Source organism: Aspergillus fijiensis, assembly GCF_003184825.1.
Source record: "Aspergillus fijiensis CBS 313.89 unplaced genomic scaffold BO72scaffold_31, whole genome shotgun sequence".
In the NCBI taxonomy this organism is placed as follows: domain Eukaryota; kingdom Fungi; phylum Ascomycota; class Eurotiomycetes; order Eurotiales; family Aspergillaceae; genus Aspergillus; species Aspergillus fijiensis.
In genome coordinates this window covers 230,890-253,721 of record NW_024469007.1, presented here as the reverse complement: position 1 = coordinate 253,721, position 22,832 = coordinate 230,890, and the positions used below count along the sequence as shown (strand labels likewise).

The 22,832-nt window shown below is 55.4% G+C and overlaps 10 protein-coding genes across 10 annotated transcripts; 4 read left to right on the top strand and 6 right to left on the bottom strand.

The window, feature by feature from the left end:
* Positions 1–579: 579 nt before the first annotated feature.
* Positions 580–2,768, bottom strand: BO72DRAFT_478324 (uncharacterized protein; the record flags this gene model as incomplete). Its single annotated transcript, XM_040947494.1, has 6 exons — positions 580–1,233; positions 1,264–1,465; positions 1,521–1,717; positions 1,837–2,422; positions 2,652–2,705; positions 2,753–2,768. 6 exons carry the CDS (start codon positions 2,766–2,768, stop codon positions 819–821), a joined length of 1,470 nt encoding a protein of 489 aa, XP_040800168.1. The 3' UTR covers positions 580–818.
* Positions 2,769–3,111: 343 nt separating this feature from the next.
* BO72DRAFT_478323 (MFS general substrate transporter) lies at positions 3,112–4,941 on the top strand (the record flags this gene model as incomplete). Its single annotated transcript, XM_040947493.1, has 7 exons — positions 3,112–3,231; positions 3,297–3,594; positions 3,645–3,733; positions 3,815–4,199; positions 4,273–4,373; positions 4,404–4,730; positions 4,795–4,941. The coding sequence occupies 7 exons, from the start codon at positions 3,112–3,114 to the stop codon at positions 4,939–4,941; spliced, it is 1,467 nt and encodes a 488-aa protein (XP_040800167.1).
* A 194-nt stretch (positions 4,942–5,135) lies between these two features.
* BO72DRAFT_512308 (MFS general substrate transporter) lies at positions 5,136–7,131 on the bottom strand. Its single transcript, XM_040949435.1, has 4 exons — positions 6,723–7,131; positions 6,456–6,661; positions 5,612–6,377; positions 5,136–5,533 (listed from the first exon to the last, which is right to left on the bottom strand). The coding sequence occupies exons 1-4, from the start codon at positions 6,852–6,854 to the stop codon at positions 5,156–5,158; spliced, it is 1,482 nt and encodes a 493-aa protein (XP_040800166.1). The 5' UTR covers positions 6,855–7,131; the 3' UTR covers positions 5,136–5,155.
* Positions 7,132–7,231: 100 nt separating this feature from the next.
* BO72DRAFT_150465 (uncharacterized protein) lies at positions 7,232–8,837 on the top strand. Its single transcript, XM_040939223.1, has 2 exons — positions 7,232–8,744; positions 8,831–8,837. The coding sequence occupies exon 1, from the start codon at positions 7,371–7,373 to the stop codon at positions 8,727–8,729; it is 1,359 nt and encodes a 452-aa protein (XP_040800165.1). The 5' UTR covers positions 7,232–7,370; the 3' UTR covers positions 8,730–8,744; positions 8,831–8,837.
* A 204-nt stretch (positions 8,838–9,041) lies between these two features.
* BO72DRAFT_431620 (uncharacterized protein) lies at positions 9,042–11,622 on the bottom strand (the record flags this gene model as incomplete). Its single annotated transcript, XM_040943138.1, has 6 exons — positions 11,456–11,622; positions 11,275–11,394; positions 10,932–11,211; positions 10,292–10,878; positions 10,057–10,227; positions 9,042–10,005 (listed from the first exon to the last, which is right to left on the bottom strand). Exons 1-6 carry the CDS (start codon positions 11,539–11,541, stop codon positions 9,042–9,044), a joined length of 2,208 nt encoding a protein of 735 aa, XP_040800164.1. The 5' UTR covers positions 11,542–11,622.
* A 250-nt stretch (positions 11,623–11,872) lies between these two features.
* On the bottom strand, positions 11,873–13,973 carry BO72DRAFT_406708 (WD domain protein). Its single transcript, XM_040942330.1, has 3 exons — positions 13,293–13,973; positions 12,339–13,230; positions 11,873–12,268 (listed from the first exon to the last, which is right to left on the bottom strand). Exons 1-3 carry the CDS (start codon positions 13,840–13,842, stop codon positions 12,049–12,051), a joined length of 1,662 nt encoding a protein of 553 aa, XP_040800163.1. The 5' UTR covers positions 13,843–13,973; the 3' UTR covers positions 11,873–12,048.
* A 250-nt stretch (positions 13,974–14,223) lies between these two features.
* On the top strand, positions 14,224–16,080 carry BO72DRAFT_478319 (uncharacterized protein; the record flags this gene model as incomplete). Its single annotated transcript, XM_040947492.1, has 2 exons — positions 14,224–15,408; positions 15,544–16,080. The coding sequence occupies 2 exons, from the start codon at positions 14,224–14,226 to the stop codon at positions 16,078–16,080; spliced, it is 1,722 nt and encodes a 573-aa protein (XP_040800162.1).
* BO72DRAFT_406703 (uncharacterized protein) lies at positions 15,993–17,278 on the bottom strand (the record flags this gene model as incomplete). The annotated part of the gene is made up of 2 exons (XM_040942329.1): positions 15,993–16,589; positions 16,700–17,278. 2 exons carry the CDS (start codon positions 17,276–17,278, stop codon positions 16,257–16,259), a joined length of 912 nt encoding a protein of 303 aa, XP_040800161.1. The 3' UTR covers positions 15,993–16,256.
* A 2,026-nt stretch (positions 17,279–19,304) lies between these two features.
* BO72DRAFT_150237 (uncharacterized protein) lies at positions 19,305–20,204 on the bottom strand. The gene has a single exon (XM_040939221.1). The coding sequence runs from the start codon at positions 19,898–19,900 to the stop codon at positions 19,382–19,384; it is 519 nt and encodes a 172-aa protein (XP_040800160.1). The 5' UTR covers positions 19,901–20,204; the 3' UTR covers positions 19,305–19,381.
* A 305-nt stretch (positions 20,205–20,509) lies between these two features.
* BO72DRAFT_469518 (RNP domain protein) lies at positions 20,510–22,600 on the top strand (the record flags this gene model as incomplete). The annotated part of the gene is made up of 8 exons (XM_040946966.1): positions 20,510–20,897; positions 21,003–21,069; positions 21,270–21,363; positions 21,421–21,561; positions 21,620–21,671; positions 21,755–22,200; positions 22,253–22,406; positions 22,461–22,600. 8 exons carry the CDS (start codon positions 20,510–20,512, stop codon positions 22,598–22,600), a joined length of 1,482 nt encoding a protein of 493 aa, XP_040800159.1.
* Between the last annotated feature and the right edge of the window lie 232 nt (positions 22,601–22,832).

The window sequence follows — 22,832 nt, the reverse complement described above, 5'->3', positions numbered from 1 at the left end:
ACGTGTGAACAGCCCACTGGATGGATATATTGGATCTCTTGAGGAATTGGGATGCCTCGAACGTGAGAGATGACCGACCCCACCCTTTGTTCTTCTCTTTTCTTTGGCCCCCTCTACATTTTCTCCTTGTGTAAATAGCGTCTTTTCTTCTCACCAGATTGGTCTGGGTATAGATGACACGACTACTCCATTAACCTGTTCGATACCGACTATTGGCTTTGTTTTCTGGAGCATGCGTAACCTAGGAAATTACTCTGGAACTCCACCCCTCCCCTTTGGAGAAGTGGAAGTGACTGACATACTGTCCACTCACAGGTCAGCTGGCCTGATTTTCGGGAGATCGAGTTGTCTCTCCAGTCATATCCGATAGCATGCTAATCATCTAGATACCTGTTCGGCATAGATGTACTCGAAAATGCCGGTCTCGCCTGTAAGCCTGGATGGAGCGCGGAAGTTCCCCCGACGGCCCTCATGAGGTTGAAATCAGGGAGGGTCGGGATCGCCGTCTATGAATGCTTATCAGTGTGAATAAAAATCTGCGCTCAACCTTGGCCTGACCTACCCCTTCCATAGGGCCTGAACTTCGTCTTCGATATTATCTAATCACGATGGTGGAGCATCAGGGTGGGCACCGTCAGGAACAAGATCAACGACCCTTGAGGAAGTACTGTTAAGGAGGGACTGGCAGTACCAAGGCAAGGAAGAACCAGGCGCAGGTCCATGTCGGCAGCCTCAGATAGAAGAACGCGACGCATTCAGCGCCCAACGCCTTCCATCGCTCCGCAGCGATGAACAGGGGTACGAAAGTTACATCGCGTTCAAGGCAAGTAGGCTAGATCTACGGCGAACGGCTGCTCCACCGGTAGCCCGATCCAGGTCAAATCGTGCAACATCTGCTGCCATACGGTCGCATCCCAATCTTCGGCCACCGCCGCCGCGAACCCTGGGGCTCGAGGGGGATCGTCGGGTGTTGGTTGCGGTGAGATATGAGCGTTCTCAGCGTGCTGGGTAGATGGTGTTCTAGTATCTCCTCGATCTGGTGTGGAATGGGGCCGTGCCCGACTGCTCTCCAACCATGAGAGCATGGATCCAATCACTGCACGGCATTTGTCCCAAAAGTCATCGTTCCGGGACATTGTCGCCATCTTCTGCATAGCCGCCAGGCCGAGGTTGTGGATGTCTTTGGGACGGACGTCGACTGCCTTGCCTTTCGTCGCGGCATCCGAGAGTAGGCTCAGCTTCGATAAGACCAGCAGGCCGTACTAGATGGATGTGTAGCTGAACATGGGGAGGTTGGGGGTGACTGAAGCCGGCGATGCGAGGAATACTGTCACGGCGTTGAACGCGGAACGCGCGATGGTCAGGAGTTGCTGTTTCTCATACTGGCGAGGGTCATCCTCTTGCTGCCGCAGGGCGTGTCCGAGAACAATGGCCGGCATTGCGTTGAGCTCCAAGCGCAGGGCCCCTATTGAGGTCAGGAAATGGCCAAGCTATTCTATTCAGTCGCGGACGGGACATACAAGTATTACACTGTATTTTCTGTACGAGACGGTGCTCGATTCGATTCTCAAGTATGTCCATAGACCGGGACAGTTCGTCCGTGCTCATCGCATGCATAGGGTCTTCGACTTCTGGCTCCGATCGCCGAGCAAGCGATTGGATCTCAATTAGTGCTTTGAGAGACTGGTCCGTGGGATACTCCGCCCTTTGCCCTAAGCTGTGGGCACAGTAGTCGACTCAGTCCGTGTTTTTCATGATGAGCTGTCGCCGGAATGTCGAGGCCCTGGTTCTGTTAGTCAATAACTCTGGACTGCATATCATATTCACAGCTCGTACTTGGAACATAGATAATAGCACCCTAAAAAGGCACGCTGTCCGTCAGGGGTCAGATAGAGCGCTTGGGCTTTGTGTGGTTCCTCCGCCTCTTTTTCTTCGGGATAGTGGCGCTGCATTCTGAAGTTGTCGCATCTATCCAGTCCCAAGTCCACAACGATGGCCATAGCCATCTGCAGAAGCATGTGCACCTGGGTATGGTAAACGCGCCAGTGATAGTGATACCATGCGATATGGACCAGTAACCCCCGGAGTAGATCCATGTCCCTCTCCATGTTCATGACTATGCGGGTCGAGATCACAGCTCGTGCTTTGAGCTCTAGTTTTTGCTGTAGATCGGGCCTATGCTCGAGACAAGCTGTTATTATGCACAGGAGAAGGAATGGAGACTGCTTGCCCAGTTCGACAAAGCTCGCTTCGGGTACAATGACGAATGGAAACAGGGGCATCAATCCTGTGCGGAATTTCGAGAGTAGCTCTTCGCCTTCAGTGATACTGAGAAGTCCCCGTGTGATTAATTTGTGGAGCGGCTCAGGTATAGAGCTTGGGTGTGACGAAGTATTACTGACTGTAAAAGGGGATGACATTTCTGTTATAGATGCCAGTCCCATTCTCGGGTCCAAGTCGAGCCGTTGAGATAGTCTTCTTTTTAGGTGCATGGCTCGGAAAAGGCTACCTTGTCAGTATGTAACTGAGCAACAAGTGTGTCGACCTGTTGCTGGATGATCGCAATGCGGCTGTTCCTGGAGTCAGGGAGAGAAAGGTTACCCATCAGTCTACCCCCAACACAAGGGTACAATATATGGCTATGAGCTAACCTGATGCTTGCATTGCTGCGCGAGCTGTCTGGAGAAGCACAGTGTCGGTCAAGTCTCGCACACCGTTGACAACGTCCACTCTCAACTGGCACGCATTTCACTTTCAATGGAATGCATCGTACGCAGGCATGCCGCCTCGAGGGCGCTTGCGGAGGCATTTCTCTTTGTACTGGACAATAGCTCCGGTCTCAAGGCAACTGAATGAGGGACGGTAAGTTGACAAGCCGGAGGTAGAGAGAGTACGGAGATCAACACGGCGCGGGGTCGGAGTCGGCCTCGGAGCCAACCACAAAGCCGGGACCGGTCTCGGTCTACTATACCAACAGATTACCCGATTCGGTAATTGTTGGTATGATCCAGGACCTGGGCTTCGAAATCAGAAACAGCATAAAGCTGTGTCCTCATTGCCATGAACTACCCAATACAGTCTTCACAAATCTCGATCAGTTATAGCTGGAAGATGTCTGCAAGTCCTCCTGACGCAGCACAGCCAATCAGTTCTGTGAAGCTGTATAGCATCTTGGCCGGGCTCATGATAGCCACGTTCCTAATATCATTGGATGTCTCCATCATCGCTACTGTAAGTTCACCCTCAGTTCTTTGTTTTTATTTGCCCTTCTTGAAACTCAAACTTACCCGTCAAAGGCCATCCCCCCAATATCAATCCAATTCCATGCTACAACAGACATCGGCTGGTACGGAGCGACCTACCCACTCACGATGTGCGCTCTTCAACCTCTCAGCGGCAAGCTCTCCTCACTGATATCGCTGCGATGGACCTACCTCGCATTCTACGTCATATTCCTGCTCGGATCCCTGATCTGCGGCGTGGCCAACAGCTCCAGGATGTTCATCATCGGACGAGCCGTCGCGGGGGCCGGAGGCTCCGGGGTAGTATCGGGTGGGCTCTCGGTGATTGCAATGATCACCACCCCGCAGCAGCGTCCACTGATCACGGGCTAATTACCTCTCTTTATGCCCTGGGAACTGTAGTCGCCCCGATCATCGGCGGCGCGCTGACTGAGCATAGGACGTGGAGGTGGTGCTTTCTCCTCAACCTGCCCGCAGGAGCCGTGACGGTGGTGGCGTTGCTCTTATTCTTCCACCCCCCTGCTCCCAACACCAACAATGGGGGTGTCCATCGCGCATCCCTCCTAAAATAGCTCGACCTTCTCGGATGCGCGCTCTTCATACCCTCCATCATCATGATTATGCTGGCCCTGCAATGGGGCGGCAGCGAATCCGCCTGGGATTCAGCGACGGTGCTCGGACTCTTCGTCGGCTTCGCATTCACGATGACAATCTTTGTCGTCTGGGAGTGCCACATGAAGGAGCAAGCCATGATCCCCATCGTGCTGTTGCAGGGCAGGTCGACCATGCTCAGTCTTGCCTTTGCGTTTGTGTTCATGGGGTCGTTCGTCATCCCGGTGTATTTTCTACCCGAATGGTTCCAGATCGTCCAGGCCGCGAGCCCCATGCGCAGCGACGTCATGCTTCTGCCGTCGGTGTGCAACCAGGTGCTTGGATCCCTCGTCTCCGGGATCCTAGGTAAGTCAAGCTTAGGGCTCATGCTATCCCCGTTTCCCCAGCAAATCCACAACTAACGGCGGAATCCCTATAGCCAAGAACCTCAGCTACTACAACCCGTGGCTCTTCATCGGCTCCGCCTTCCTCTGCATCGCCAACGGGCTGTACACAACCTTCACTGTCTCCTCAGGACCCGTCGCATGGATCGGGTACCAGATCTTTTAGGGCCTGGGCTGTGGCGTTGCCGCCCAGTTCCCTTTGCTGATGGTGCAGCTGGCACTGAAGGATCGACCGCGCGACGTCCCTGTTGCGATCGCCACGGTTCTTTTGACGCAGTACTTTGGGAGTGCGGTGGTGCAGAGCATCGGGGGAACCATTTTTCAGACTGAACTGAGAAAGCAGCTGCGGGATCGGGCTTCGTTGGAGTATACGCAGGTGGAGATGTTGCTTGAGGCTGGGACCCGCGGGATGCGCGAGGTGGCTGCCCAGGCATTTCCGGATCGGTTGGCTGAGGTGGTTGTTGCGTATGACAAGGCTATTACTACTGTGTTTGTGAGTTGATTCTCTAGGCTTTGTGAGGTGTGTGCGCGCTACGCTGACGGTGCTTGTTCACCAGTATCTTCCCGTAGCTGGGAGCGCTCTGGCGTTTATAGTAGCCGGCGGGATTCCATGGGTCAATACTCGCCCGGCGCAGGGAAATGGTGACTTGCTTTGTGCAGAGCGAAGTGAGAAATCTCAGTCGGATGGGCAGGTCACTGTGTGAGGAATTAGCTTGCTGCGCGTGGTCATTGGGTATGCAACACTGACTCTAGAGGTTCTGGCGGTATCAATGGTAACATTAATGCAAATTGCAAAAGATGGCCAGGAATGGGAAGGGTATACTCTTGAAGGAGGGTGATATATTGACCCAGATAGATTATATAACTAATACTAATGCAAACCAATGGGAAAGGGAACCTCGATTATCTGGGTCAATTCTATAATGCGTACCGGAACTCCTTGTCCTGCTTGTCAGTCAGGTCATTGCTGGGTAAACCATTCTCATCGAGTTCGATCTGCGGATCAGTCCCCTGCAGCTCCGAAGACCTCATCTGCGCGTCACGCTTGCGGTTGTCGGCCGCACATAGAAAGCGGTAGACGATGACGGCCACGAAGAGGAGACACCATGTCACAATGGAAGTGATCACGCCCTCGGTATACCGTGGCTTGTGCGTCCACAGCTGTGGTGAGCCGATGCAGCCTGCCGAGTAGCCTATGAAGAACATGGTGTTCACGATCGCCCGTTTGGTGTTGCCCTTCACATTTGAGGCGGAGAGGGAGAGAAGTATAGACATCGATGCTGTAATGCACGAGGACTAGACAGGGTCAGCATTGGTTTTAATTTCCAGAGCCATCGTACCAAGGCCCCGCAAGTATTGTGCATGTAAACTCACCACCCAAGCAGCAACGATGAGCCCCCACTCCGCCGCCACGTCAAGCTTCATCAAGAACACCGTCCCCACCAGTGGCGGGATGATCAGCAGCAGAACCACCAGACTCCGCTGCCGCGGGAACCAGTACACCAGCGCCGTCCCCACCCAGAGCAAAGCGACCTGCACGGCACCGGAGGGGGCCGTGTAGAGCATCGTCTCCAGCTTGCTATAGCCGATCGATTCAATCACCAGCGACGCAAAGGTCAAGACGGGGGACTGCATGGTGACCAGCACGCCGAACCAGAACACCGCCCAGGCCTTGGGGTCCAGCAGGGCCTCGCGCAGCTGCGGCAGGGCGAAGGACGTCTTGTCGCCGCCCTCGCGATCCTCGGCCATGCGCAGTGACAACACTGTCTTCTCGCGCGCGGTCAGAAACCAGGCGTCCTTGGGCCCGCTGGGCATCAGCACGAAGAACCCGATCCCCGCTGCCACGGTGAGCGCGCCGCAGAGCAGGAACAGCACCCGCCAGGGGGCGATTGCCAACGAGGAACTGTTCTTGCCGATGCCGTACATCAGCAGACAGCCAATCACCTGGGCGACGCCGTTCATGGTGATCCAGAGCGCCGTCCGCACCGTGTGCTCCCTTTTCCGGTACCAAGTCCCCGTGATGGTCACGAATGCCGGGGAGACGGCCCCCTCGCTGAAGCCGAGGAGGAACCGGACTGTCGCGAAGCCGGCAAAGTTTCTCGGGACGGCCAGGCACATGCAGATGATTCCCCATATGATACTGTCATGGAAATTGGGGTACCCATCAGCTCGACTTGTTTTGTGTTTGCTGGTCGCTCTGAGGAAGGGGGAAACGTACACGGTTGCACCCACGAACTTGGTCAATGGGAGCCGACTCATCAGATAAATGAAGGGATATTCCGCGACAAGCTGGCCGACATAGAAGATTGAGCTGGACCATGAGTATTGTGAGTTCGTTAGATTCAGATCCTCGATCAGGCCGAACACGGCCGCATAGCTCAGACTCTGCTTGTCGAGGTATTGCAGGAAGAATACGAAGCACATCTGCAATGATGAGCACCGTCAGCTTCGTGCACCTTTGTTGGATCATAGTTGGAAGACTCACGAATGGCAGAATGACCATGTCAATCTTGCGTAGCACTGTCTTTTCTTCTTCCGCGGTATACGTATCTGATCCCACCGCGACAACCTCGCTACTCCTGCGGGTGCCATGATCCTTTTTCTCTGGGTCGTTCATTGTTGGAGAAGGTGAGGAGTGAGCTTATGTGTTTTGAGCAGTTTAAAGGAAGTAATAAGGAGACATTTGGCTTTGCTTGGCTGAGAATAGGACTGGTGTTGAATATACAGCCTGTTTGCCGGTCGACTCGGATCCCCAAACACAAGATAGGATTCACCAGGGATGATATATGGCCGGCATCACACCCCAGATTTGTCAATTGACCAATCAGGAATTCTTATCTTTCCAAGTTCAAGTTCTAGTATGAAAGTTGTTCAATAAACGACGTTGATAAGGGTGACCAGCGATACGAAGCAATGGATGATGGATGAGGGTCATCGATCCGATGCCGACTCGGCAATCTGCAATCTGCAAGGCCAACTTCCCGACAAGGACAAGGACGACATCCATCTGCAATGCGACCATCACCAACCATATTTCAGCCATCTTCTAGGAAGTGTTCTTGATCTCTCTCTCCTCCCCCCCTCTCTCACCCTTGACTTGATCGATCAACTGAGTGAACACATAATACTCATCATGCCTTATCACCCACCAGTTCCAGGCTCCGACATCAAGCCTTGGGCCCGCGCAGCCCCGCGGGGGTATCTCTTCACCAACGCCAACATCGTGGATGTACAGGAGGGTTGTATCCTGGAGAATGCCGACCTCATTACCCGCCACGGGAAAATTGAACTCGTCTCCGTAGCTTCTCCTTCGCCCGAGACTTCCTTTCCTTCCGAGCTGAAAGTCATCGACTGCAAAGGCCACTATCTATGCCCGGGCCTCTTCGACGCCCACGTCCACCTGTGCGCCGTCCCCGGCTACAAAGACCTCTCCAAAGCGTTCGGGAACTCAGACCACGCATCCCTACTGCGGCAGCCCTTCGTAGCAGCCCAGATGCTGCATCGCGGCTTCACGAGCGTCCGCGACTGCGGAGGCGCCCAGCTAGCACTGAAGGAAGCCATCGACGACGGGGTCTTCCCGGGGCCCCGACTCTTCATCTCGGGCCACGCCCTCTCCCAGTTCGGCGGCCACGGCGACCTGCGGGGCCCGCACGACCAGACCGAATGCTGCGGCGGCCTGCACCGCAACAACCACCTGGGACGGCTCTGCAACGGCGTGCCGGAATGCATGTCCGCCGTCCGCGAGGAGATCCGGTGTGGCGCCGACTTCATCAAGATCATGGGCTCCGGGGGCGTCGCCTCCCCGACGGACAAGCTCGAGCACCTGCAATTCACCAGCGCCGAGCTCGAAGCCATGGTGGAGTGCGCGGACAACGCGGGCACGTTCGTCACCGCGCACGCCTACACCGTCAAGGCCATCCGGCACTGCATCGACCACGGCGTCCGGGGCATCGAGCACGGGAACTTCGTCGACCCGCCCACGGCCCGACTGATGGCCGAGCGCGGCGTCTACCTCACCCCGACCCTGATTGCGTACGCGCAGATGGCCTCCGACCAGTGGCAGGGCTACCTGCCGCCCGAGTCGCAGGCGAAGAACGCGCAGGTGCTGCAGTCCGGGCTGCAGGCCCTGAAGATTGCGGCGGAGGCGGGCGTCACGATGTGCTACGGGTCCGATCTGCTGGGGCCGTTGGGGTCGGCCCAGACGCAGGAGTTCGCCCTGCGCGCGCAGGTGCTCTCCCCGCTGGAGATCCTGCGCAGTGCGACGGTCCATCCCGCGCAGATGATGGGTTGCGGGGATGTGATCGGGCAGATTAAGGAGGGCTTTCGCGCGGATGTGGTCTTCCTGAACCAAAATCCGCTCGAGGATGTGACGGTCTTTGATCGGCCGGAGGAGCATGTGCTCGGGGTGATGAAGGATGGCCGCGTGTGTAAGAGTCGCTGGAGCGCGCTGGCGGAGGATGCGGAGATTCCGGTTCGTGTTCAATATAACTGACTTATGGGAGTAGATGTAAGGAATTGATTTTTGATCCTCCCAGTGAATGAGCCTTTCTGGGGGTCTGGCTTTTCTCAATAGTGCTGATCTTGTGGTTACAGTGTAAGAAGCTCTTTGTGTGTTGAGTGATTAGCTCAAATGCATGCGTAGGTTCCTAACAAGGAAAGCGCGAGACGGCTGTGACTGCTTCAAGTGGGCATCTACAAAGAGCGTGATAGGAGTAAGGCGTGGCTATGACCTCTCCGACTAAATGCCATTGATGTAATATGCAAGTGGCTTCTACAAATCTTGGTTAAATGATGATAAGTACGATCATTCCATCTGGCCCATCAGACCCGAGAAATCCAGAGCATCGCCTAGAGCATCTAGTCCAGTTAGCCCCATCAAGAACGACTGCTCATCGTTGTGTAGGCCGGAGAAAAAGTCATTTGGCAAAAGCGGACAAGAAGATCCCGAAGACGGATTCGAATAACCCTCAGGAATGGATGTTGCCTCTGGGATGTGTTGCTCCATCGGTGTTTGCCAGGTGGCCGGTACTGCCAACCATGACTCCGCATCCCGGTCTCTACTATCTGGGACTTCTTCTCGTTGCCCAATCCCACAACATTCGCGACTTTTGGAGTCTTCTTGTACGGCGAACCACTCCAGCCACTGGTTGTAGCCCAAATGCGCATCCAGGTCTGGAGCCCCTCGAGACATGGCAGGATTGTCCCGTTGTTGCAACTTGCTCGCAGCTTCATTTGTGATCGATTGCACCGCTTCAACAAAGCTCACACCCAATTTGGCGGTCATATTCCCTGTGGCCATCTTCCGCAGACAGTTGAATCCCAGCTCCACCCGACTATCATACCCCGAATCGCGTTCCAAGATCCCTGAGACCAGGGTAACGATAGTTGCGATGCTGCAGCCCTGGAAATCGGTGAACGAGAACCTGGTGATGACTCGATGTCGCGTCAGGCTCTCGAAGAGGCGTAGAATCTTCCTCGCGGCTTTTGTGCAGCCATTGGCCAGGCTCTCGACCTTGTCGCTGATCTCCGGTGCGTCGCAATCAGCGGGCGGTTTCAACTTGGTCCTAGCCAAAGTTACCAAGGCGACTTTGCCCATCGTGATCATTGCATAGCAGTAGTTCAGGTACAGATGGGCTATGGCTCGATACTTCCAGCTGCTTGGAGGGATCTGGTCGAGTTTCAGGTTGGGGGGAAGTGATCGCTTCCATGCTTTGAGGTCATCTTTCCATGTTGATTGGGATATGTCTGCTGAGCTGGGTAATCCATCACTAGAGTATGTCAGTATAGTTGACTTCCTCATGTGAGGGAATGTAGCATACGCAGGACCGGCGATTTCGTCAAGTATTCTGACCAAGCGAACGTAAGCCAGCTGGCAGTCGAGGTTCTCGAACGATTGAGCTCGGTCAAGGACGGCGTTCTGAGACGGGTATGCCACCGTGATTATTCGGGTATCAGTTGAGCGAGGCCGGTTCAGCTTTACAGTGGTACAACTTTGACCGACTTAGCAGAAATGCCAGTAGAGATAGGGAGGGTCTTGGAGCACGAGCCACGCACCGTTCCAGCGCATAAATAGACCACCAAAGACGACATCTCACTTCTATATCTCGCTCGGTCATGGACAGATCTTCTGAGTTGAGATGCAGATCGCATGCTAGAGCTTTTCGTAATGCCAGTCCCAGATAAACGTAGGATGTCCCAAGCGCACTTGCAGGCATGAAATAAACTCCCAGGACAAATGGGGCTTGAACGGATCTCAAGCATGAGCGTTCGATGATATCCGGTATGAGGGTCTTAGCATGAGCCGCAAATCTATGTCCGAGCTCTACATTCTCTTTGGGTAGTAGGCTAGGCTCGAATCCTGCGGGCTTCTCCAGCGGTGTCCACTGACTCCCCAGAGCGAAGGTGGCCATGGCAAGGCAGACGAAGGCTGAATCAAATCTCAAAGGTGAGTCTAAGTCCGTATAGAACTCATCAACGTCGGCGAGCATTTGAGCTTGATCGAAATAGAAAAAAACATCGGTGGCGTGCTTCATGAAGACGTGGAGCAGGAAGTCGGCCACTGGACGGGGAGGGAACGCATCGATGGCTGCTTGTAATCTTGATAGTTCGGAGGGATGTAGCCCTTTTGGTTGAATCATTCTCTTGAGATAATCAGTCACACAGATATCCGCTGCGTTGCAGCGTAGGATCATACCGCCTGCATCGCGACCATCTCCCGTTCTTCCGGAGCATGATGGGGGCCGAGCGAGAACGCTTCTCGAAGCCGAGATAGGAAATTGGGCCACAGAACTCGCTTCGACTGATCTGCAATGACGTGTGTCGATAGACCCTGCGACAGAACAGAGGCTGGGGATAAAAGTTCGGAGTGATCAATCGATGCATGATCTGGCAACCGTCTTGTAGAATCGATGGCTGCGCTCGGGGATTGCGCTGGGACTTGGGTAAGCGACGATTCAGTCCCTGGCGAGTCTCCTCTAGCAGTTAGCAGTCAGTCGCGTAGCCCAGATTCGATGAGAGAAAATCATTAGGTTTCATACTTCTCGAATTTACAATCTAAATTCCTGAGTGTACATCGCTGACATTTGTGGTGTGCATCCATACGAGGGTTACCCCTTGCTGGGATGCATTTGCTTTTCCTTCTCTTGCATAGAGTGCACCTGTCAGCTTGTCAGTACGCACTCAATCGGTAAAGCGTGTACAATGACCATTGGCTCTCACGCTCGTGGTGCTCTCTTTCGATCCACATCTGCAACGCGCCGCCGTCTTCTCCGCCTCTCTGCAGTACTAGTCGAATCCATAGTCATTAGAGCCCTGAGCAGTCAGGATGCGGCAATCTGACACTCAGGTGACGACTTCAATCAAGCTCATCGAGACTTCTAGATTCCTAGGCATCTGCGGACGTGCACAGGAATGAGTGAGTCGGCAATCTGTCCCGGACAAAGTACATACAGACATCCGACCCGCGCCTCCGCTTATCTTCTCCGCATTTCGGTGCGGGGGTTTGCCGACGCGATTGATAGCCGTTGATAACCCAAGTTACCAGTCAGCTTTCAGTTCGCTAGGGTATTGACTTTGTACTTGTGGAAAGTATTGGAAAGTGCAATTGAGAATGCTCTTCACGAGCCTATCTACTGGAAGCCACTGACTGCCCTGCCAAAGCTTAATCCCGCTTACAAAATCCGAATATGCTAACACGACTATTTACAGATCTACAGTACATCCAACAAGAGCCGCCGCCGCCAACGTAAAAACCAGAATCACCTCAGAACGAGACACGCTTCCCTTCGCCTGAATCGTTTCACATCACTATACTACATCCACAAGCAGATCTTCCCGCTTGCCGTACCGCCCGCCACCCAGTTCTTACTCCGATGGAAGACCGCCACCGCGGGGACAGCCGTGATGCCCTCGCCGCCGAGCTGAGCCAGTTGATCCCCGGAGGCGCTGTAGACATCGACAAAGCGGTTCATGTTGCCAATGCAGAAGCGCTGGATGGGGGACTGGGGGTTCTGTTGCCACTGGGGGCGAAGGCTTGGGATATTGTCAGCATATGGGTCCTTCCAGCGATAGTGAGGGTATTGTTTGTTTTGGGGAAACATACATAGTCACCCATCGTCCCGTCTGGCAGTTGTGCCTGACGACCGTCTGGGGCTTCAACTCGTCTTCGGAGAGTGTGTGGCCTTTGTCCCACGTGTTGATTCCCTTGGGGCCGCTGAGATCGTAGATCTTGATGGTGTCGTCGTACGAGGAAGTGGCAATTTGACCGGCACTGTTGAAGGCAGCATGCGACACGGAGAGTCGACTGTAGTGCTCGCCGACGGGAACCCAAGAGGGCTGCTCGTCGTCATCTTCTTGTACTTGGCGTCGGGTGGACCGTCCAGCAGCTTTGGTGGGGGCTTGCAGCATGCGGAGATCCCAGAGGCGCATGGACCGATCGAGCGAGGCAGTTGCAAAGTAATGGGGTCGCGCGGGGTAGAGGGAGAACCCTCCGATCTTCTTCTCGGCGAGACGCCAGGTGGTCACGGACTGCGGTTTCGAGCGCTCGAGACGCGTGTCGTAGCGCCCAAATTCACCGTCGAGGGTTGTCCAATAGAGGACGTGCGGGTCGTCGGCGGCCATATCAAGGCCCGAGATGGGTACATCGTCGGAGGTGGATTCGGGGGCGTATTGCTCGACGCTGGTGGACTTCTCGAGGTCGGTCGCGCGGATGCTGCTGTCGTAGCTGGCGGTGTAGATGCGGGTTGGGGTGGAAGGGTGGATGTAGATGGAGCTGATGGTGCGAGTGTGCGGTTTGAGGGTGGTGAAGCTGGGGTCGGGGTCCTCATCGTCCTCGTCCTCGTCGCCGGACTCCTCGGCCTTGATCGCGTTGTTCCGTTCTTGCGATGCGTCAAGGATGCCAATGTGGCCCAATTTGTCGCCAGCAAAGAGAAGCGGCTTCGTCTCAGTGGGGTGGAAGGCCATAGTGTATATTCTTTCCGGGGTGAGTTTGATGCCTGTTGTGGACGTTGTGATTAGTATAGAAGTCTCAAAATTTGGGGGGTGAGGGTAAACAGACGGTTGGGCTCCCACGCATCCCACAGCTTCAATCCGCTCATCTCCTCCCTCAATGCTTTTAGGTCTTTATCCGTCGTCTGCTCGATATCATCCTCGTCAAACGTGCGCTGGTACGGCATCGCTACACCCTTGGTGACCACATCCACCCCGATCAAACTATCCCCCGACAGCTTCTGCCCGTACACCACCATCTCATTGAACGAGAAGGCGTCCGACCTGCGCACGCGCTTCGCCCGCTCCGCCGCCTGCAGCGCCGCATCCACCTCCTCCGCTTTCCGCTTCGCAACCTCGCTTTCCGCCGCGATGCCCCTCAGTCGCGACGACATCCTGCGCGGCACCGGCGACGCCTCCTCCTGTTTGACGCGCTTCATGGGCGTTTTCTTCTTCGCGCGAGCGGACTGATCCCGCGATGAAGGGGTACTGGAAGGCTGCATCTTAGGCGGGAAGAGCCCCGAGGACTGCGCCTCCAGGGAGAGCTTCTTGAGGAGCGCATCGCGTTCGGCGATGTTGGCCAGACGCTGCTTTTCGAAGTCGGAAATCTCCTCGCCCATTGTTTCTTTAAGGATGGTACTTTTAGGTATCGATGATTAACGAAGGACAGATCAAAGGCTAGAAAATCAGACAAGAGGAGACAAGACGGGGTGAGTGGCACACGTAAGAAAGAAGCTTTGAAGAGGGAAAAGAGTGAGTGAGTGGGACTGCGATGCATTTGCTGGAGAAAGCGGCGCGTCTGGACCCGCCGCGTGGGCACGTGACTTTAATTGACCGGGCGGCGGCAAATGGCAAAAGTGAAATAATTTAAAATCCTCCGCGGAAGTTTATTCCATACAATTTTTGGTCCGCAAGCCTGGGGGTTCTTATTTTCGCCTTCTGATTCTCTCCCACCACCGCCTTTTGCATTAGTGTTATATACACACTGCAGGAAGAGCATGATGAGTGCTCGCAACGCTCGCGCCTGGCTGGCCCTGGCCCGAGCGACTCGCAACTCCTCCGTTCCATTCCTCTATCAGACTCGCACGCTCGCCGCGGTGCCCAAATTGCGATATCAGCACCGGCAGCTCCAGCGTCAACAGATTCAGTCAATTATGATGTCAACCGAGGCGCAACAACAACAGCAGTCACAGGAACAATCACAGGAACAAAATGACAACACAGAATACTCTAAACCTGACCCTTCAGCACAAGAAAGCACACCACCAGCACCCCGGCCCGGACGCCGCAGCTTCCTTAAGCGCAAGGCCGCCTCTGTATCCTCCATCGCTGCCCCAGCGCAATCATCCTTAAACCGACTCAAACCCCCTCCCCGCGCCTTGACGATGATGACGAACAGCGAGAAACAAGCCTTTGGCGAGATGCTCGAGGCCCTTGGCGCCGGAGCCGATCTCAAGCCCAATAGCGCGTTACCCACATTGTCCGCATGGCCACCGCCGCCGCCCCAACCCTCAGCGCCTGGCGTTGCTTTCCCGGATTCATCCTCTCCCTCCGAAACCGAACAACCTCAATCCCAACCTCCCGCCGCCAACGAACCCACCGAAGACGACCTCCACGAAATGTCACAGATCTCCGCCATCTTCGAGTCCGTCCTCCAGGATCTGAAGGAGCGCAAGGTCCGGCAGCAGCGGCAAGAACAGCAAAAATTAGAGAAGCGGGGCCAATCTTCCCTAGTGACCCCGTACTCGACCTCGTACCATGCCGGGGGTGACGACCCGGCGGCGTTGCCGGCGAGTTCCTCGCTGACGGAGTTCATCGAGTTGCGGCTGAAGAGAGGGGATTTCATCAACGCGCAGCTGACGGACTGGCTCACGCGGAACCTTGTCTCGACGGAGCGGGCGGTGGAGGCGGTGGTGCTGCGCGAGAGCCATGTGATCGAGACGGCGCTGCTGAGGGCGGTCAAGGGAAAGCATGGGGACAGGAGGCTCTGGGATGCTTGTCGCGAGATGGTCTTTCCGCTCGTTCGTGTTTTGGAGACGGATGTGGGGATGCAGCATTCCGACACGAACGCTGACGAGACGGAGGTGCTCAAGGATGAATCTGACGACATGTTCTTCGCGCCGGAGGAACCAGCGGAGGTGGAAGATGATCCTTGGGGCGCTGAGGTGGAGGTGGAGTATGAGGAGGTCAGTGAGCCGCAGGAGACTGAGACTTCGACGGCCGCGAACGGTGAAGGACAGCAGGAGGGAGAGGCAGCGACAATCAATGAGGAGGACATCGAGCCTCAAGGGGAGAGTGCGTACAAATTGGTTCTCCCCGAGGGCGTGCCCGTCTCCTCGGTCGTCGCCGAACTATACCCCAAGATGCTCCTGGCCGCCTTCCGCCTGCTGAACCTGCACTCCCCGGCGTCGCCGCTGATCGGCCAGTTCCGGTCCACCATCCGCCTGATGGGCCCCACGTCCGCCGTGCTGGGCGGCTCGACCGGGCTCTACAACGAGCTGATCTACTTCTACTGGCGCGGGTGCCAGGATCTGCCGGCCGTGGTCGCCCTCATGCAGGAGATGGACGTCACCGGCGTGGAGCCGGACGCTCGCACGGTGCGGATCCTGGGCTCGATCGCCACCCAGCGCACGCGCGATCTCAAGGCGCACTGGAAGCGGAATATCGGATCGCTCCCTCGGCCGCGGAACCCGGCAGAGAAAGTGCGCGTCGGCCGCGAGACGTGGTGGGATCTGGCGCCGAACCGCAAGGCCTTCCGGGCCCTGTACGACGACGACGGGTGGGTCGCCAAGGTGAAAGCGCGGGTCGAAGAGCTGAGGCGCCGAGAGCAGATGAACAAGCCCCAACGACGAACCTAGCAGCGTCAAGGGTCATGTATAGAAAGATTTCGGAAATATCCCCTATCGTGTATAATATCTTGTAAATCACATATCCAAACCCTAGAACAGTATACAAGCGGCGGCGAATGCTCTCGATGAACAAGATCTAAAAAGATAATTAAATATGATACCAGACTCCCCTGTTTTCCTCTTTCTTAAATCTTCAACCCCCAACTCCGTCCCAACCCCACCGCCGTCGACCCCATAAATCCCAGGCACTCCCTCACCCCCGTGAGCTTATCCCCGACAGCGCGGGCATCCGCCCACCGACGCGCCACGAACTCCTCCGTCTCGCGCAGCCCGGCACTCGTGTCGCGGGTCATCACGAAGTCCGAGGCCGCGTACACCGCCGCCACCGCCATGCGCTTCGAGTACCACGAGGCGTCGACGGACTTGTCACCCGCCAGGTTGAGGATATCGTCCGCCAGGGCGTGCAGTTCCGAAAGGGAGAGAGGGATGTTTTCTCCGAGGGACATGACTGCCAATGCCTGGTTTCGCAGAATAGAATGTGTTAGCATCGTTGTTGTTCATTTGCGTGTGTGTGCGTGCGTGTTTGCTCTCTGGCTGGGAGTTCAAGGGGGTTGGGGGAAAGACTCACATCCTGCCATTGATCCTTGACCTCGGCATTCATGCGCAAGCGCTCCATCAACAGGATCTGGATCTTGTCGTCGACGGAGAGCACGGGGCCGGCCGAGAACAGGCCATCGGATTCGACCTTGGAGCGCAGGAGGCCGCGGCGGCTGGCGAGCCAGAAGAGGATCAGGTCGAATTCGCCGCGGGGGAGGAGCTGCACGGAGACATCCAGGAAGCCGGCGTCGCGGGCACCCAGGGTGAGGGCGTTGCGGGAGAAGCCGTGCGTGGGGACGTGGTGGAGGGCGGCGGAGAGGATGGTGGTTTGCGAGTTGGTGTAGTCGTGGGGTTGGGTGGGGTGGTGGTCGGAGTGGTAGGTGCGCGTGGAGGGAGACAGACGGTTGGGGCGGGATGGGGTTGTTCGAGAGGTGATTGTGAGGTTGTTTTGTCGGGGGTTGGTGGTGGTGGTGGTGGTGGTGTGGATTTGCGATTGGGGCTTGGGCTGGCGGAGATGGGTTCGGGGAGCGAGGGAGAGGGCGGCGCGCGGGGAGGAGGCGTGGGAGAGTCCTCTCCGGGTGAGGGTGAGGAGGGAGGTTGGTCGGGTCATGGTTCAGGGAGGTGTTTTTTATGGCTGTAAAGGAGAGGGTTGAAGAGAGTTAGAGGGGAAGGTAGAGAAGGAGAGATTTGCGGTGGTGATGGGGGTTGAAAGAAAGTCGGGATGTCGGCGGGAGGAATTTGTTAAGCGGTGGCCTGAGCGGAGCCAAGATTGCCTGCAGTGCCAGACTCGCTGGTGCCGGGGTGAACCACTGAATGGTTTAACTGCAGTGGGATTGGTCTGTGGTTGATGTTGACCATGTGGGTGCATTTGGAAATACTCGGATTGAATTGTTGACTTTATTGTTCGTATTAGTGTCTGGTACTAGAGCTGGATTATGCTATTAAGAAGTAGTCAGAATGCCTCCTACGCAGACAGTAAAGTACAGTACTTCGTCCACCACCTACTAGAGGAAAGTCAGGAAAATAGTATGTAGACGGTAATTAAGAAAGTCAATACTCCACTACCTCGATACCTGGACTCAGTCCCAGAATCTTATGAATATACATCTCGTAGATTGTTGGTCCAGGTAACTAGCTCTGTGGTACCTGAAGATCTCCCCCCTCAATGACGTTTGGCAGTGGTTGGTTCTACTATAATTGGGATTTTTGCTGTAGTGGAGCTAACAGTCTTTCAATAACAACCATTGTCAAATAGATCTGATCGATCTGACTGATCTCTTCTTCTAGTGATCCTGTTTATGCACTGGTAGTAAGGGTAGTGTCCAGTCACGTAGGGACTAGTTTATAGATCATTCTCGCAGTCATTACTGTCGAAACTAACGGACTATTTCAGACTACTTCCGACTAGCGATGTCCCTTTCATCTTATCTTTTCCCTCCGTTCCTTCGGGCCCCGCCCACTCATCCTGTCATCATCCGCATCTGCATTCCGCGTCCCCTTCTCCCATCCACTCATCCGCCTCCCTTTCCACTCACACACCTTTTATCTTCTGCCCTTTTCCCTCCCTCCCCTACTCTGACCGTTTGTTTGCTGCCGACTTCACAATTGATTATCTAGAAACCATCATGGGTGGGTTCGTCTTTCGATTGTCTCTCGTCTCGTCCTACTTGCCTTGCTTTTCGTTTCCTGCCTCATTGAATCTCCCTCATCACCTCTCCCTCCGTGGATAGTACTTTGCCATCCTCCCCTCCAGATGAGCCAGTCCGGTGACTGCACGTTCATGTCTGGTGCATCCTCAATGCCCTCTCCCCTGTAGACGCCGTCCAGTCGAGCACTTGCCCCAGTAAGAGACACAAGAAGCCAATGATACACAATTGGAGAGAAGGACGAAGGCTGTGGCGTCTATGCCACCCTCGTTCATGTCTCTTATCAGTTCACTTCAATTGCTGGCTGGCATGGCGACCATGTCAGGTTCCAGGTTGTCTCTAAAGCTGTCAGTCAGGGTGACAAGAGGAAGCGGGCAGCGGGAAGAAGGGGAACCAACGAGGCCAATCACATACTGTGGACCTGCAGGTTGAGGAGAGACAGACACGGGCCGCCTGGAACCATGAGTGATTGTTGACTGACTGCTTGCTTGCTGGCTTGCTGCTGCTACTGGTGGTTGCTGGTGGTTGCTGGCTGATGGGTGTTATTGTGCTCCTACTGCTGCTCTTGCTCTCGCTGCTCTTGCTCTCACTGCTCCTACTCTTCCTTCCATTCTACTGCTACTACCTACCTATCTACCTACCTACCTACCTACCTACCTACCTTTTACCTACCTTTTACCTACCTACCTACCTACCTACCTACCTACCTACCTACCTACCTACCTTACCTTACCACCTTACGATTACTACCACTACTACCACCACTACCACTACCACTACCACCATCGTTTCCGTCTGCCAACCAACGAGTGTTCGTTCCCTTTTCCCAACCCAACCCAACGCCCCTTCCCCCCCCCCCCCGCCGTCACCCTCCTTTATCTCTTGCTCGCTCTCTCGCTCTTCTCTTCCTTAGTTTTAAGTGTTGGTCTCGCCTTTCTTCGGTTGATTACTGATTCTACCCTCTCCTCCCTCTCCTCTCCTCCCCTCTCTCCCTCTTCACATTCCCATCTCCATCTTTCCTTTCCCCATCGTTCCCCTCTCCTTCTCCTTCTCCTCTACTTCTTACCTCACTTGCTTCCCATTTCCATCAGTTCCACTTCCCTTTTCTCGTCTTCAATCTTCCTAGCCTGGTAATCCCTGGATGGTTCCTTTGTCTGTTTAAACCCCGACCATTGGCTTGGTGGCTTACCATCTAGATCCGGTGTGCAGCCGACGTGTATCGACCTCACCAAGTAAGTGTGGGATTTTCTTCGATTGTGTTTTCTTGTTACTGCTTTTTGTTGTGTAGCGAAACGACTACTTTTTCCCCTATGATCCTTCGCTCCTTCATCCTGGACAGGAATCGAGGCAAAGGGCAGAGCTAGAGCAGAGGGAGGCAGGCACTGCGAACGAGAGAGTACTAAGGTATGGGAGAGGAGGAGCAGCAGCAGGAGGAGATGAACCACCGGGTCCCCACCCTGGCGGTTGTAGCCTTCCTCTTTTTGCTGCTGCTCTGGTGGTGCCGGTGGCTGCTGCTGGCTGCTGCTGGCTCCTCTTCTCCGCCTGGGGCAAGACGCACCGACCACTTTATCGTCTGCTTCTCTCATGCTTCAGTCTCGCGACCAGGGCTTTTGTCTTGTCTTCTCTTATCTCTGCCTTCCTACCTGCCTACCTACCTGCCTACCGATCCTCGTTGTCTTTCTTTGCCTTCACCTGGGATCTCAAGTCTTGCTTTCTCTTTTCTTTCCATACTCCATTACGGGTCGCCTCCTCCACTGTTCCGCAAGGTCCTTTTTGAGTTGTGCTGCTTGATTCCCAGTCGAGTCTGGCCCGCACCGGGTCCGAGAGTCACCTGACTACCTATCTTACCAGCCCGGCAACTCGGACCAATCCTTCCCTCCCCCTCTGCTGCCGCTGCTGCTGCTGCTGCTGCTGCTGTTCGCTGCCTTGCTGCTTCCCGACTCCTCTCTTCCCTTCAACTCTTCCCAACTCATTCCCATCTTCTGTTACCCGTCCCATCTTTTATCCTTTCCATTCATCCCACACCCAACACTCATCTCCTCCTCCTACATTCCTGTCCCAATTCTGATTAGGGACCTTGCGCGCACATTCTCCACCTCCTTTCCCCTGATTTTCCCTTTCCTTCCGCACGTCTTTTCTCCCCTCCGTCCGTGCCCGGTCTTACCTGCGGCGCGCTCAATTCTCGCTCCTCGTCAATGTCTCCACCCGCCTTTGACGATACTGACCACGCCCAGCGCGAGAGGTCTCGTTCTCCCCGTCGCCGTTCCCGTAGCCCCCGACGCAGCCGTCGTTCCTACTCTCCTCGCAGTCGCTCACGCAGTCGTGACGACTACCGCCGTTCCGATCGTCGTTCCCGCTCGCCTATGAGTGCGGCCCAAGGCCCTTCTGGTGGTCATTCATCTTCTGGTTACGGTGGGCGCAGCAGCTACCCGCCTCCGGCTCGGTCACACGAAGAACGCGCTGTTCACAAAGAACAAATGATGCAAGCCGTCCGCGAATCGTCTCAGCAAGACCGTCGGGTCTATGTGGGCAACCTTTCCTACGATGTCAAGTGGCATCACCTCAAGGATTTTATGAGACAGGGTGAGCAGGGTCACATCGTCTCGAGCGTCTGGTTCGCTCGTGTCGTCGCTATCGAATTTGAGGGCTGACTTTGGAGGGGGATTCACCCGCGTTGCGTGTCTACAGCTGGAGAAGTTATCTTTGCCGATGTCTTGCTTCTTCCCAATGGAATGTCGAAGGTGGGCGCCAATGCGTAGTGTGGCTGGTTTTTTTTTCTGCCCTTGTTGTTATTCCTGGACTCTCCCCTTCCCTTCCCCCTCTCGTTGGTTTGCTTGTTATGGACTGTTTGGGTTGACGGGCTGGGCCTGGCCGTCCGGGATACTGTAGGGATGCGGGTAAGGACCTCCTGGCGCTCAATGATCTTGTCGGAACGCCTGCTGACTCTTCGGATAGGATTGTGGAATACGCGACCAGGGATCAAGCGCAAAATGCGGTCAACACCCTTAGCAACCAGAACCTGATGGGTCGTCTTGTCTACGTTCGTGAGGTAGGTCATAACTCGGCTTCAGCTATCAATAATTGCCGACTGATGGGATGGCTGTAGGATCGTGAACCCGAGCCGCGTTTCACCGGCGGACCTTCGCGTGGCGACTTTGGCGGTGCCGGCCGCGGCGGTTTCGGTGGTGGATTTGGCGGCGGCGGTGGTGCTGGTGGTGCTGGAGGTCGTCAGCTCTTCGTGTCCAACGTAAGTGCGGTCACTGAAAGCAATAAAAATGACGGAGAATTGATGGTGGGATGTCTAGCTTCCGTTCAACGTGGGTTGGCAAGATCTGAAGGACTTGTTCCGTCAAGCCGGTAAGTCACTCTAAACGGAAGGGCGCGGCGCCCTTTAAGGGCCGCTTGCGTGAGTTCCGCTCGGACAGCAGCTAATTCTGTAGCTCAACAAGGTGCGGTTATTCGTGCCGATGTTCACACTGACGCCACCGGTCGGCCCAAGGGCTCCGGCATTGTCGCGTTCGAGTCCCCTGAGGACGCTCGCAATGCCATTCAGCAGTTCAACGGCTACGACTGGCAAGGTCGGCCCTTGGAGGTCCGTGAGGACCGCTTTGCTGGTGCCGGTCCCGGCTTTGGGGGCCGCGGTGGCTTCGGAGGTCGTGGTGGTTTCGGCGGCGGTTTCGGAGGCCGCGGTGGCTTTGGCGGTCGTGGTGGTTTCGGCGGCGGCTTTGGTGGTCGCGGCGGCTACGGGGGCGGTCCTGGCTACGGCGGCCCTGGCGGTCCTCCCGGCGGCCCCGGCTTCGAGGGCGTCGCTTCGGTTCCTCCCAACCCCTTCACTGACTTCGCCACTTCCGGCGGCGAGAAGAGCCCCGTCATCTACGTGCGCAACGTAAGTTGAACCCTGACTTCGTCAAGAGTATTGGTGACTCATCCGGATATAGCTGCCCTGGTCTACCTGCCACGAGGACCTCGTCGACTTGTTCTCCACCATCGGCAAGGTTGATCGCGCCGAAATTCAGTATGAGCCCAATGGTCGCTCCCGTGGCACCGGTGTGGTTCAGTTCGACAGTGCGGACACTGCTGAAACTGCTATCGGTACGTTCAGGCCATTGCATTAAGGGCTGGTCTCTTTACTGACTCCTCACGCAGCCAAGTTTACAGGCTATCAGTATGGTGGTCGTCCCCTGGGCATCACTTTTGTCAAGTACCTGAATGTGGGTGGCCCTCCCGCGGACGCGATGGAGGGTCAGGAGCCCACGGCTCCCATTTCTCAGGATCAGATCATGTAATTGTACCGGCCTGATGGAAATATCTCGGCTTTCGGAGGATTTGATCGAAAAAGTTTGCGATGTATAACTCCGAGTGGTTTAAAGGATCACCTGTCGGCGCGGGCTCGCGTATGCTGATTACCTTGAAATATCGCCCTTAACCTCATTCCCCATTTTCGATATTGTTTGTGTTCGATCTGTTCGATTCAAGTCACCTGTTGTGACGTGTTTTGTCGCTGGTTAGCTCTCGTTA